Source organism: Ranitomeya imitator, chromosome 3, assembly GCF_032444005.1.
Source record: "Ranitomeya imitator isolate aRanImi1 chromosome 3, aRanImi1.pri, whole genome shotgun sequence".
NCBI lineage: Eukaryota > Metazoa > Chordata > Amphibia > Anura > Dendrobatidae > Ranitomeya > Ranitomeya imitator.
The window spans coordinates 205061315-205076113 of NC_091284.1; the positions used below are offsets into that span (position 1 = coordinate 205061315).

The following is a 14799-nucleotide window of genomic DNA, read 5'->3' on the forward strand; positions in this document are numbered from 1 at the left end:
GTCTTACCCTCTTGCTTGAGGGTGTCAATGATGGCCTTCTTGACATCTGTCAGGTCGCTAGTCTTACCCATGATGGGGGTTTTGAGTAATGAACCAGGCAGGGAGTTTATAAAAGCCTCAGGTATCTTTTGCATGTGTTTAGAGTTAATTAGTTGATTCAGAAGATTAGGGTAATAGGTCGTTTAGAGAACCTTTTCTTGATATGCTAATTTATTGAGACAGGTTTTTTGGGTTATGAGGAGTTGTATGCCAAAATCATCAGTATTAAAACAATAAAAGACCTGACAAATTTCAGTTGGTGGATAATGAATCTATAATATATGAAAGTTTAATTGTAATCATTACATTATGGTAAATAATGAAATTTAACACTATATGCTAATTTTTTGAGAAGGACCTGTATATATACTTTTGAAAATGCATTTAGGTCTTATGCATAGTTTTTTTTTCTCTTTGGTTTAAAAAATACCGACTAGAGCATATGTCAGTGACTTCATCATAAAGGTGAAATAACATTTCCTTTTACTTCTATCAAGTAACAGATGTAACACCTATTGTACATGCAATGAATGATGCAGAGTTTCTCAGCTGTGAGAGGAGGCAGTGAGGTTACCTAGGAAAGAACAAAGTGTTAGACCCCTCACTGCCTTATGTTGCACCTAAGAAAGAATGAGCTTCAAAACAAACAACAAATAGTTTTTTTTTTACTTAAAAGAAATTAAAAAAAATTGGTTTATCCTTAGTACTCTATTATTTGTTTATATTATTTTTTTTCTTTTATAAAAAAGAACACAATGCAACATTTTAAACCTATTATGACATTGCTGACAATATTATGGAATAATTATAACAATTCATGTCTACATTGAGATCTTTACCAGTCGACTCCTACTACACAGAACAAAAATAAGTGCTTTGTAGGATGTGCCTAGACTTGAATTTATAGAATTAGCTAATAAGTAGATTTTTGGAGAATATGAATAGATATTATTAACTAATAGGTGAAAATTCAAATTTGACAAAGCAGAGATGAATAATGTTATTTTTAGTGCAACAGAAAAACTCTCTGGGCTAAATAAGTTGGTGTATCTGCAGTGAAACAAAGAATTCTTAATAAGACAAGGTTCACATCCGTGTCAGAGACTGTTTGGTGTCTCCGTCGCATATTCCTGAAAAAGCCGAAAAAAATGCAGTATGCATCACTTTGTATTTAAGTAAAATGACAGAAAGCATAAAAGAACCCCAGAGGACACCTAAATAGGCAATGGGGTCCAATGAGTAACTTTGATGTCTATCTTATAATAGAGCCATCCCCCAAGAGGAAGTTGTCCACTCTCCAAGGATATACAGCCTCAGGGAGGGCAGAGAAAAAAATAAGGAGGAAAGCACATGAATAGACGTTACGTGTAGGGTCTGTGCTCATGTGTGAGCTGGTAAAGACAGTAGCAAACTGGATACTGACAGATCTCATATTCTATCTAAATTGCTGGGAAATACTCTGCCAAAAGATACAAATATGAGATTTGGGTGAGGCTGCAAACTACATATCAGAGTCTGAAAATGGAAGATGTAATGAAGATTGCAGACAAACTATTAAAGGGAACCTGTCAACAGGATTGGCTGATACGAGTTACAGCCACCGCCTTTCAGGGCTTATCTACAGCATTCTATAATGCTGTAGATAAGCAACTGATCCGGCCTGTAAGAGAAGAAAAATTACTTTTATTATACTCACCTGCGGGGTGGTCCGTTCCGATGGGTGTCACAGGTCTTGTTTTGGCGCCACCCATCTTTTTGCAATGCCACCCTCCTGCTTGCTTCATGTGGATATCGCGTCCATGAATCATCCACACGGGCTCCCTGACATCTCGCTACTGCACAGGCATACTTATCGGCCCTGTTGAGGGCAGAGCAAAGTACTGCAGTGCGCAGGCACTAGGAAAGGTCAGAGTGGCCCAGCGCCTGTGCACTGCAGGAATTTTGTCTGCCCTCAACAGGGCCGATAAGTATGCCTGTGCAGTAGCGTGATGCCGGGGAGCCTGTGAAGCAAATAGGAGGGCGGTAGCACAAGAAGACGGGAGGCGCTGGACCAGGACCTGCGACACATATCCGACAGGACCGCCCCCAGGTAAGTATAATAAAAGTTATTTTTCTTCTCTTACAGGTCGGATTGGGGGATTATCTACTGCATTATAGAATGCTGTAGATAAGCCCTGAAAGGCAGTGGCCAAACCTGGTGACAGGTTCTCTTTAATGCCTTTAAGTAGCTTCTAACCACTAATCATTAGTGACTAATGTAATAATCCTTCATTCCACTTCATATATGTATGTAGTGGTCTATAGAATTTATGGAACCTTTAGCCCACTTGTCAACATTTTTTATTGCTTTAAGCCAAATATAGTTAACTAATTCAGCCACCATTGTCTATTACGAGAAAATGACTCAAAAACAGAAAAATTAGTCCATCATCTAAGCACATTTTCAAATCTCCAGCCCCATACATTTACTAGGAATATGCGTGTATTGGAAAATTAATGCATTGGATATAAAATACTGCAATTCTTCACATTTAAGCCTGTTCATTTAATGTATCTTGTGTTTAATGTCACAGATTTTGACTAGAGACCCTGGCCCTATAAATTTATAATCAAAGCATTTCTAAAGAAGGTTTTCTTATACTTGATCAGAGGTCCCAAGCTTTCTGACTTTGAGAGCCACATTCAACTCTGACAGAGGATCGCAAGCCACATCCAGCTCCTGCCCACTTCTCAGTAGTGAAATCCAAAGCCCCCTATTATCTGTATAATGGCAACCAACGTTTTTCCACTGAAATCGCACCAAGGCAGTATGCCGAGCTCCATGGTTTCCTTTCTTACCCCCATTCTGATCTGCACTTCTGTGACTACACACACAAATCCCCATCTAGAGATCTACTGTTAATAGCTGTTGGCTACACCTGGAGCTAACGCACCAAGCTGGCATACAGCCGCGAGCCATATATCACGAGCCTGCAAGCCACATGTGGCTCTCGAGCTAGGGGTTGGGGACCCCTGTTCTAGATAATCCTTTTAATATTTCAGCAATAGGTCCAGCTCCCATTAATATGATAGTTGATTTTTTGTAGGTTGTTGCTGTAGGGGAGATGTTGCATTAATTAGCTACCATGGTGCATGGTTGGCAATGTAATACATTGGTGGCCCAAGCCTAACAGAGCGGGATCGGTTGCTAGTTAATTGACAGTCTCAATGAAATTTATATACCCAAACAGGGCATCTGGACTGGATATGTCCCTGTGAGACAAACCCCTTAAGCAAAATGCCCCACAAGAAAAAACAAAAAAAAGCTTATAGGGAATCTGTCACCAGGTTTTTGCTCCTCCATCTGAGAGCAGCATAACGTAGAGACAGAGATCGTGAAATCACTTACTGGGCTGCTTGCTGTTATTTTGATAAAATGTTTTCTCTGCTGCAGATCTACTAGTTTTCTAAATGCTGAGCTCCGTATAACCCCGCCCACGGCAATGATTGGCAGCTTACAGTGTATAATGAAAGAAAGCTGCTAATCGGTGATGGGGCAAAATTCTACGGGGTTATGTAAACTTTTGAGTAATTCTGCTCAAAGAATTCATAGCAAAAATCTGCTGACATATTCCCTTTAAAAAATGAAGAGCAAGTTATTTCACATCATAGCTGATTTGGCCAACACAGCAGCATATTCCTATGATTATAAGTACAAATGCAAAATGTAAGGCTTACCATCTACACATGATGGAGCTGCTCTTGTAGTCCCTGCGACTTGTCCAGGAAAACAAGAGCATTTTACTGTCTGTGACCGTTCTTCAATCTTGTTCTTATTGCAGCATCTGTGAGCAGCAATCACTTCACAAGTACCGGGTTCCACATGAACTGCGGAAAGAAGAGACAAGGAATATTTAGTAGGATTCCATAATTAATGCTTCTATATTCACAAAAAACAGTGAACATCCTCCTTTTATACCGTGTCAAAAGGTATTGATCAGTCTAAATTATGTTAAAGTACATATTTTTTCCCCTCTAACAATTTTTTATGCCCCTCTCATATGATTTAAGAGGGGCATGGCAATCAGAATAGTGCTTTGAGTTGCTTTGTTCTAGTGATTGTGGAGGTCACAGTTGCCAAGATTCCCACCTACGCTACCCTTTTATAACATATAATGTCCCTTTATGTAGATTTTATATTGAATATATGTATGTAAAGTGGCGCAGAGATCTACAGCAGGATGGTAATGAGATTCAGATTCAGCCATAGCTTTGATATAACACACAGGCTATAACATACACCATATCTTCCACGTCACGGTACATTAAATATAAATGTAGCGCATTTGACCACTAGTACTCTCTTGTGTTTTATGAACTCATTGATCTCCAAGCAGGAATATATAAAACACACACATAGGCTGTTCAATGTTACAGATCCGAGCCCATGAAAATGAAGAATGTGGAACATTTTTCACCTATTCTGTTTTCATTTTACTATTTGCAAAGGTTTCCATGTCCTCGAGGAGTATTTGCATGTAGATCAATAAATTCTCTGTATTTTCTTTCACCAGTTCATTAAAGCAGCAGAATATAAAAACAACTAAGAGAGTCTAAAAAAAAAAAACGTTAAAGGCACAACCTACTCCATCAAGATGAAAGACATATATTTTAATACAGTGAAACCGTATAGTATTGTAAAATAATTAGTGATGAGCGAGTATACTCGTTGCTTGGGTTTTCCAGAGCACGCTCGGGTGACCTCCGAGTATTTGTTAGTGCGCGGAGATTTAGTTTTCATCGTGGCAGCTGAATGATTTACAGCTACTAGCCAGGCTGAGTACATGTGGGGGTTGCCTGGTTGCTAGGGAATGCCCACATGTAATCAAGCAGGTTAGTAGCTGTAAATCATTCAGCTGCCTTGATGAAAACTAAATCTCTGAGCAGTCATAAATACTCGGAGGTCACCCAAGCGTGCCCGGGAAAACCCAAGCAAGGAGTACACTCGCTCATCACTAATAATAATGCGTTATTCAAAGAAAAAATACTTTTTAACCCCTTTACCCCCAAGGGTGGTTTGCATGTTAATGACCAGGTCAATTTTTACAATTCTGACCACTGTCCCTTTATGAGGTTATAACTCTGGAACGCTTCAAGGGAGTCAGGTGATTCTGACGTTGTTTTCTCATGACATATTGTACTTTATGTTAGTGGTAACATTTATTTGACATTACTTAAGTTTATTTGTGAAAAAAACAGAAATTTGGCGAAAACTTTTAACATTTACCACATGTCTACTTTACATCAGCACAATTTTGGAATCAAAATTTTTTTTCGTTAGGGTGTTAAAAGGGTTAAAATTGACCAGCAATTTCTCATTTTTACAACACCATTTTTTTAGGGACCACATCACATTTGAAGTCACATTGAGGGGTCAATATGATAGAAAATGCCCAAGTGTTACACCATTCTAAAAACTTGCCTTGCGCAAGCGTGTACTACGGAGGACACAGCATGAACTTCAACCCAATATTGCGGCCAGCATGCAGCCAGAGGGTAAGGAAAGGGTGAATCAAACACCCGAAAACCCCGCCCATATGACCACAGACCTGTCCCGCCAAATTCAGGTGACAGGTTCCCTTTAACATGCAGGTTAATAGCGTTCTTTTCTACAGCTGTGCGAACACTGGACAGTCCGACTATCCAACTATTTATTCTTCCTGGGAGCTGCCGGCTTTCTGTCATGGAGGTATGCCAGTGTTAATACAGTCACCGATCAGTATACTCTAGGTGGCAGCAGTAATCCTCAGCACATTGACTGACAGCTGTCTCTGCACTGTTCTGAGGCAGCAATGGCTGTCAGTCAATGTGCTGGAGCATGCTTAGAGTTCCCGCCATAATATGCAAATAAATTGCTAAAAAAACAGACAATGTGATTTTCTGGATTTTTTTTTCTCAGTTTGTCTCCCATAGTTGAGGTCTACCTATGATGTAAATTACAGACGCCTCTCATCTTTTTAAGTGGTGGAACTTGCACTATTGCTGACTGACTAAATACTTTTTTGCCCCACTGTATATATAGTATATATACTGTCGGGTAGATCTACATATAGAAAGCTATTAATTTATCACCCTACTGGTTAATAATTTGCCAGGACCATTATTCCGATCACGGAGTCTTCTCATCTACACCATTGCAGTTAGTTTCCTATGTGACGATCGAATACATTGTGCAGATAAGAAAGTGACTATAAATCCTCTTTGTTTTCCTTGAGCAGTATACTAAGTAGCACTTCACATTACCATCAAGGCTTTCCTGCAGGTCTAGAGGCTTTTCTGTAAGTGTGAATATATGATAAAGCATAATTCTACAAGTCAGATATTAAATGAAAACTGGATTCTACGGTGATAAACTCCGTGCAATTATGAGCTGATTTTATGTTGCTACTGACCCAGGAGTAAATTCACCCTTCATCTAGATCTCGCTGGCATTCAGATCAGGAAGCGTGCCTTTATTTTATGATCTGATCTTCCTGTCATTAAAATTCTTGCAGCGTGTTCCCTCTATGCCATAAAATAATGATGACCTATGATAGCATAAGGAAAGCACAGCAGACAGTGCACACTATTGGCCTTTCGGGATATAGGAATACTGATCCACATTACAAATTAGAGTTAAAGAGCAGCATTAACGACACCGATAAGCACTAGGATATTTAGAGTATAATTAGGAAATGGAGTAAGAATTTTAAAAAATGGGGAGATTTATAAAGGCTGGACACCCAACAGCTTTGGTTACGAGTCTAGTGACCCAGTAAATATCATAAAGATCTCAGATGATATTAGTTCAGATTATTAAATCCATGGCTGGCAAAGACTAGTGGCCCCAATAAGGGCGCAACATATGTACCAAGATTGTCTAAAATTAACTCTATAGAAGTAAATGTAGAATTCTTATAGCTTGAGTTGGATTAAATTATTGCATTAGAATTGAATTGAACTCAAATTTTACAAAAATCGATATTCTCCAGATTATAGACTTTAGGTAGCTTGCTCCACAAATATTCAGCAAAATGGTGACCAAGTGCGATCACCATTATGCTGAACAGTAGAGGGACAAAAAAAGATAGATTAGAAAATAAATAAGTGATAATACTCACCTCACCACTCACCTGTTTCTTGCCCTCCAGTGCCTGCTGCCCATTGTCCGGTCCTCAGAGCCTCTTCTTTCACCAGTCATACAGTAGTGTCTTCACTTTAGAACAGGGCTTTTGGGCACAATCAGACCTCAGATGTCAATGCACATCATGACTTCACGACGTTAAGATGCACAGTGACCTCTGAAGCCTGGTTGCAAGCAGAAGTCCTGTTCTAGAGTGATGACAACAGGAGTAGGTATAACGAAAGAAGAGGTCCTCAAGACTGGTCAAAAAGAACGAACTGGCGATAATTGATATTCTGGGATGGGTGGAACGTGTAGTATTTGCTGTTTTTTTTTTTAAATATTACACTTATGATACTCTGCGGTCTGCAGAGACTCCACAGCATTCAATTTGTGGAGATTAACTTTGCTGTGAATCTGATTTCCCAGTAAAATCCGCAAGATCTGGCAAATTTGAATCTGGCCACTTCCGCTCTCCTAACCCCTAAATTGGACACTGTATCATTACTTGAATCCAATATTACCCCCTTGTAGCTTTAATTTATGTGTGCTTGTTCTATTTACTTGACAATACACAACAATATCAGTTATTGATATTCCATATTATATATTACCTTGGACATTTGACCTATTCTGATAGTCGTAAATCAATAAACTCAGTTGGATGAGGAATTAAGGCAACTTCCATAATTTTCTCTTGCTCTCCATAGCATCCAACATTGGATTTCCATAATTTAGTGTTATCTCTTTTATCAAAGTCACGTTCTAGTAACTATATTGATACCAACATGGCTTCTAATCTCAGCTGCCAGGGAGAACAAACTGGCAGCAAAGACACACCACTGCAAAGAAGATTGTGACCTTTTCTTAGTCCTTTTTTTTTTTTTTATTGCTGCCAATCTGGAGGGTAGAAGGATACACCAGCAGGGGGCATGCAATCTCTCTGCTGGAGTTTTTCTTTAAAACACATTTTCTATGCAATTCAAACAACTTCTCTCTAAATTGCTTTATTCTGGAGCAGTTGGCAATAATTTGCAATCGTTTCTGTATATTAAATAATTCATATCAATCAATATTTTCCATTACGTCCTCTGATGCTGTAGTATATCAGAGTGGTTTTACTAACGTATATATCGTGAAGTATCTGCACCTGCTTTATCCACAATTTGTCCATACAAGCTTTTAGAACCCAATGGCCTTTTTTCTTTCTGATTGATATTACTGGATAATAGAAACCGAAATACGTTAGTTTCGACTGATGACTTAATTTAACTCCCTCTTCTCCGTTGCCTTGCTTATGAGGTTATGTGGCAGTAAGGTTTACTACTATAAAGTTCTCCGTACTTCAAAGAGATTAACAAACTTCAATTTGTACAAGTAATAGAACATTTTTTTTTTCTGCCAATGCAGCTTTCTTTATTAAATTGCCAACATAACCCAGTTATTCCACGGCTTGTGTGTTATACTACTATTCAACAGATGGTGACTGTCAGCAGGCTTGACTTTATTCAAAAATTTAACATATATATTACTTTTTACATAAGCTAGAATCACAAGTTCAGATTGTAACAGATTCTTCCAATTCTTCCTGTCGCCCCTGGAGTCTGAACTAACTGCTGCCGGCACCTGCTTAGATAATTTGGACTGGTCTTTTAGAGAAAATTCTAATCTGCATGTATTATGCCTTCTTCAAGTAAATATTTTATGGCTAATAGATCCTGAGTCCATACCACATGTAATGACAGGATGTTCTCAATATTGCAAAAGCTTTTAACACCTTAGAACTTGCAAAGAATCCTCTATCATTGTAATGTTGTCTGACGCCCAAGTGTTACATCATATTATATTTTACACATAACAACACCAAAGGAGATTATGTAAGGAGTGATAAGCAAATATACTCTAGTGGAATTGAATTCTACTTCAAAATTACAAAAAACAGCATTTGCCAAAATGTGTTTTTTTTTGTAATTGGATTGATCTTCGATTTGGCAAACTTGACATAGTAATGCTGAATTGCAAAGGCCATCAAAAGGTAACAAAAAACAAGTTATACTCACCTCCAGACACCTCCACTGCCTCTCTTAGCATCTTCTTATCTCCACCACTCATGCTGAAACAGTTTTGAGCAGGGATTCAGCATGACTGATGGTGACAAGATGAGGCGACAAGGACTAGACGGTGACAGTGAGGAGCCGAGGGACCTAAGAAGTGGGTAAGTATATTTTTTACTTTTTACATCTAACGTTTATTGGGTCTCGGGTCTGGAGAGCATAATAAGTGTCATTCAATTCATGGAAAACAAATTCTCCGTATATATCTATTTTCTTGAGGAATAAAAGGCAAATTCATATTTTGTTTAATCTGCACATCTTCATAAATAAGGCAAGTTTCATTGGGTCTAAATGCTGCTTTTCGTCTGAATCCAGGGTTGATTTTTCGTTCTTGTGCAGATCCATTCCAGGCACATGGCACTCTCCTCCTGTGTACAATCTAATCTTGTTAGCCAATAAGATGTGAGCTTCATGAATTTGGCCATAGAGCAGAGTTAAAAAATCACTCCCACTTGGCTAACAAGAAAAGTTTTATATACAAGGAAAATAATGCCATATCTCAGGAAAAGAAAAGCGAAGGAACAAAAAATAAGTAAACAATGCCATATTAAGAACTTCATCATTTAGACTAGGTATGAAATAAATCCATTTATGGCATGTGTCAGGTCCTCCTTGATGCATGTAAATACGGGGTGGGCCATGTATATGGATGCACCTAAATAAAATGGGAATGGTTGGTGATATCAACTTCCTGTTTGTGGCACATTAGTATATGGGAGGGGGGAAACTTTTCAAGATGGGTGGTGACCATGGTGGTGACCAAAGTTTCTCTTTGTTTACAGCCATTGTCACAGAGGTTAACAAGTGAGGAGCGGATAGAAATTGTATTGATATCTGGTGAACGCAGTACACGGGTCATTGCAGCAGATGTCAATGCAAGACACCCTACACAAGAAAACTGTCACAATTCCCATGTTATTTAGGTGTATCCATATAAATTGCCCACCCAAAAAAGTTTGCCTCATCACTGAACATAACATTCTGTGTAAACTAATGGTCCTGTTCCAATTTTTGTTTTGCCCATTCTGCAAATTCAGGGAGCCGATCTGGGTCATCCTCATTAAGATGCTGCAGCAGCTAGATTTTGTAAGGGTGCCATTTGCGAGTAGCTAATATCCGCCGATGGGATGTTCGTCTTATGCCAGATCGGTGCGCTAAATTTGCAGAATGGGCAAAGCAAAAATTGGACCCTCAGTTTACACAGAACATTATGTTCAGTAATGAGGCAAACTTTTTTGGGTGGGCCATTTATATGGATACATCTAAATAACATGGGAATGGTGACAGATTTCTTGTGTAGGGTGTCTTGAATGGAAATATGATGCAATGACCAGGGTACTGTGTTCACCAGACATCAACACAATTTCTATCCGCTCCTCACGTGTTAACCTCTGTGACATGTCAATGGCTGTAAACAAAGAGAAACTTGTAAATAACTCAAGAAAGAATAATGCTACATCAGAACCAAGCACACCATTGTTTTTCTTGTGAAATTCTCAATAAGTTTGATGTGTCACATGACCCTCTTCCCATTGGAAAAAATAAAATTGGATCCAAAATGGCTGACTTCAAAATGGCCGCCATGGTCACCACCCATCTTGAAAAGTTTTTCCCCTCCCATATGCTAATGTGCCACAAACAGGAAGTTGATATCACCAACCATTCTCATTTTATTTAGGTGTATCTACATACATGGCCCACCCTGTACAATAAATATTAGTCATATTTCCTCATATTTTCAGATTCCTACAAATTCAAAAACCTTGTAGGTGCTCACACCATTTCCAACACTGATGAAATCTGCCACGGTCAGCTAGCATGCTAGCATCATCACACACTGCTATACTGGCTTCCTTGCAAGGGTCTTCAGCTATCAGATCACATGGTTTAGCACAACCAATAAGGAGGAACTATCACAACAACTAAAAAATATGAAGGCTGGCCAAGCAGTGGCATTTTGGGATTTTACAGGCTAGAGATAGGATGTCACAACTAGTTCCACAAAGATATACTGTAGAAAAAGACTAAACATTGAAAATGAAGATAGAAGGCCCAGTCTCTGACTAATGATTCAAGTGATAGGCAGGTGCTGTTCTGCAGTCACTGTGATTGCAAAGTGATTGATCTGTAATATCACATTAACAGCATTTTTCTCATTCTTTACTAAACAGGATGGCAATTTTGCAGCCAAATAGAAATCCTGAAACCAAGGCTTGTGTGACACACAAAGTATGCTTACTGGCTTGTAAAACAGCTCATCATCCAACAATCCAGAATTGTAAACAGCATAGTCTGCTTTAAAAGATGTGTGTTGTAATTGTCCAATATTAGACCCATACATGCTACCTGGATACCATTGCTTGTTTCCACTGGTTGCCATTTGTTTTCCCCAGCCACATACTGTACGTGGAAGATACTTGGAGATTAATAAGGCTGTGTAAAGAGTAGACATGAACGAATATCTTCTCCTCCTTCCTTATTCGACAAGCTACAGCACTTACCGAAGAAGCTGCAGTGGGAACCCAAATACCTAGAGCACTCCGATAATCAAGTGTCCAGCACCACAGCTGCATGTGTTGTGGTTCTGTGACAGTCACAACACATGAATGGAGAGCCGGAGTCACACAACGGCGACACATGCAACTGCAGAACCGGACACCTGACGCTCCAGGAATCAATCATCAGAAAGTGGCCTATTGTTTAAATAAGATTATTGTATTACATATATTGTTAAAACATGGCAACAATGTTTTATTTTTCATATCACAGTCTTTTTAATAAAAAAACAACTTGTGATTTTCACACTGGCCAATGGAGCTTTTTTGACTATAACTCATTTTAATTTGATGGAAATTTGTCTTTTATCAACCATATCAACTATGTGACTACTTTCTGTTCTTTTCAGGAAGAGTTTTCAGCTAGGCTCCTTATCTTCAGAGGCAGGATTACAATGACAGGTATCACTTCTTTACACTGCTCATAACACAGGTTCCACCAATCACAATAGGTGATGTCTCAGCTGATACTGTGACCTTTTCACAGCCTCCTTAGATACTTCACTATTAAAGATGGGGTCAGGGACTGATCACTGTGGCTAAGTACATGCATTGTTACCTGAAAAAAACAGGAACATAGATGTTAGGGCTAGCGGAACACACCGAGTAAATATAGATGTTTCACTGTAATTGATGCATTTGCAGCCCGGGGTCCACCGTGCAGGAGAACCTGCTGCTAGCATAGGCGGCACTATATGGTGGTATGAACTAGCTCTGTTATTTCACATAGTAGCCATGAAAGCAAAGCACTGCGCCCTGTTAGACTTCACAGAGGCACAGGCTAACTGCCCAACAGAGAGCAGTCAGTAGTCATGCATGCACACAAAACTCCTCGCCGGAGGTGCCAGCATTCTAGGGGCTTATTTCAGCCAGGTCCCTAAATACATACAAACACACAATCTCCTCGCCAAAGGTGCCAGCATTCTAGGGGCTTATTTCAGCTGTCCCTGAACACAATCTTACATGACCACACTGGCGCAAAGCACATAACTTAGAAAGATACTAGTGCATGGCCGTGCGGCCATGCATGCCTTAAATTGTTTCAGCACATACAGGACCTTCCTAGAAGGACCAATGAGAGGCTGCTACAGAGCCTGAGCACCTACAGGACCTTCCTGGAAGACCAATGGATTTAGCTGCAGTATCTGAACATGTGACCCTCGAACTCCACTGAGAGAACGAGAAAAGCAGGACTTAGTCCTAGAAGCGTCTGCTCGCCGCTGCCCAGCACTGGCTTCAATGGCAGAAGCAGGAAAAGCAGCAGTAACTTTTTGTACAGAGTCAGACTGAGCGAGACGCTGGGACCGACGTCTCTGCTGAGCAGGTTCCACTGCGGCAGGAAAAGAATGGGAGACCGCAGCGGAGATGGCCTGAGATTCCCCCTGTACAGAGGCGGTAACTCGACCCCTAACACTAGAGTCTAAAAAAGCCCAGTGGCTAGTGTGAAAAATGCAATATTCAGGGTTAATCTTCTTTTATATAGATATAGGGTTAATCTTCATTAAAATTATGCTGGTCTGCCTCACTGGATGCAGGACTGCAAAGAGAAAATAAACATATCCTCCCTACTGACCCTCGCTTCTAGTTTTTGGATTGATGAAAAGAACACTTAAAAGTCACCACTTATAGTTTGAGCACAGCTGTAATCATTCTCTGGCACTTTGATTGATAGCTTGCTATGCATGCCCAGAAGTTATTATCCACATATGTAATGTATCTTGCTATGAATGAAGGTAAAATAAATGTAACATGTAAAAAAGAAAAAAAAGGCATTATCTACAACTCCTCTCTCTTGCTCCTTCATTCTTCACCATCGCTTGTTTTGTCTTTGTCGCATTTTCTGATCCCCACTGCTCAGCATGTATCAGGCACTGGCTGCACAACTTGACTGGCTGCAAAGTTTCAAAGAGAAACATGGTTGAATACACACCGTAGCCTAGTCAGAAAGGCAGACTCCTGACAGCTTCTACTCGCCCACTGCCCTTGAGTCACAGGTCTCTCACTTTGTACTATTAAACTATGTTTTTCTCTGAAAAGCCACAGTGTTTCAGAGATAAACATAAAGTTGTGCTCAAAAGTTTACATACCCCGGCAGAATTTTTGCTTTTTTGGCCTTTTCTTCAGAGAATATGAATGATAGCCCAAAACGTTTTTTCCACTCCTGGTTAGTGGCTGGGTGAAGCCATGTGTTGTCAGACTACTGTGTTTTCTCTTTTTAAATTATAATGACAACCCAAAACATCCAAATGACCCTGATAAAAAGTTCACATACCCTGGTGGTTTTGGCCTGATAACATGCACAGAAGTTGACTAAAATGGGTTTGAATGGCTACTATTGGTAACATCCTCACCTGTGACCTGTTTACAGTACAGGACTCTCTGAAAACTAGTGGTGTGGCACAATAAGGAGTCACTTGAAGAAAAATGGGCTGCATGGTTGAGTTGCCAGAAGGAAACCATTACTATGCAAATACCACAAAGTTTCTCACCTACAATATGCAAAAAAGCGCAGAGACAAGCCTCAAAACTACTGGAACAAGGAATTGAACTTTTTGGCCACAAGTTACCATAAATGTTACATTTGGAGAAAGGTCAACCGGGTCTATGATGAAAGGAACACCATTCCTACTGTAAAGCACTCAGGTGATCCGCTGATGTTTTGGGGATGAGTAAGCTGCAAAGGCACAGGAAACTTGGTCAAAGTTGAAGGAACGATGAATGCAGCATGTAATCAGCAAATACTGGAGGCAAATTTGCACTCATCAGCCTGGAAGCTGCACATGGGACGTACTTGGATGTTCCAACATGACAACGATATAAAACACAAGGCCAAGTTGACCTGTCATTGTCTACAGGAGAACAAAGTTAAGGTTCTGGAGTGGCCATCTCAGTCTCCTGACCTCAATATCATTGAATCACTCTGAGGAGATCTCAAGCACGCAGTTCATGC

The 14799-nt window shown here is 39.8% G+C and overlaps 1 protein-coding gene across 2 annotated transcripts in view; it reads right to left on the reverse strand.

Moving 5' to 3' along the window:
- The window catches only part of TAFA3 (TAFA chemokine like family member 3), a 1052604-nt gene that overhangs the window by 472070 nt on the left and 565735 nt on the right, over positions 1 to 14799 (reverse strand). For both annotated transcript variants that reach the window (XR_011319810.1, XM_069761753.1), the window contains exon 3: positions 3757 to 3906. Coding sequence is in view for 1 of the 2 variants with exons in the window: in XM_069761753.1 (XP_069617854.1) it covers positions 3757 to 3906 (150 nt within the window). In the remaining variant the exon portion in view is untranslated. The remainder of the gene's footprint in view (positions 1 to 3756; positions 3907 to 14799) is intronic.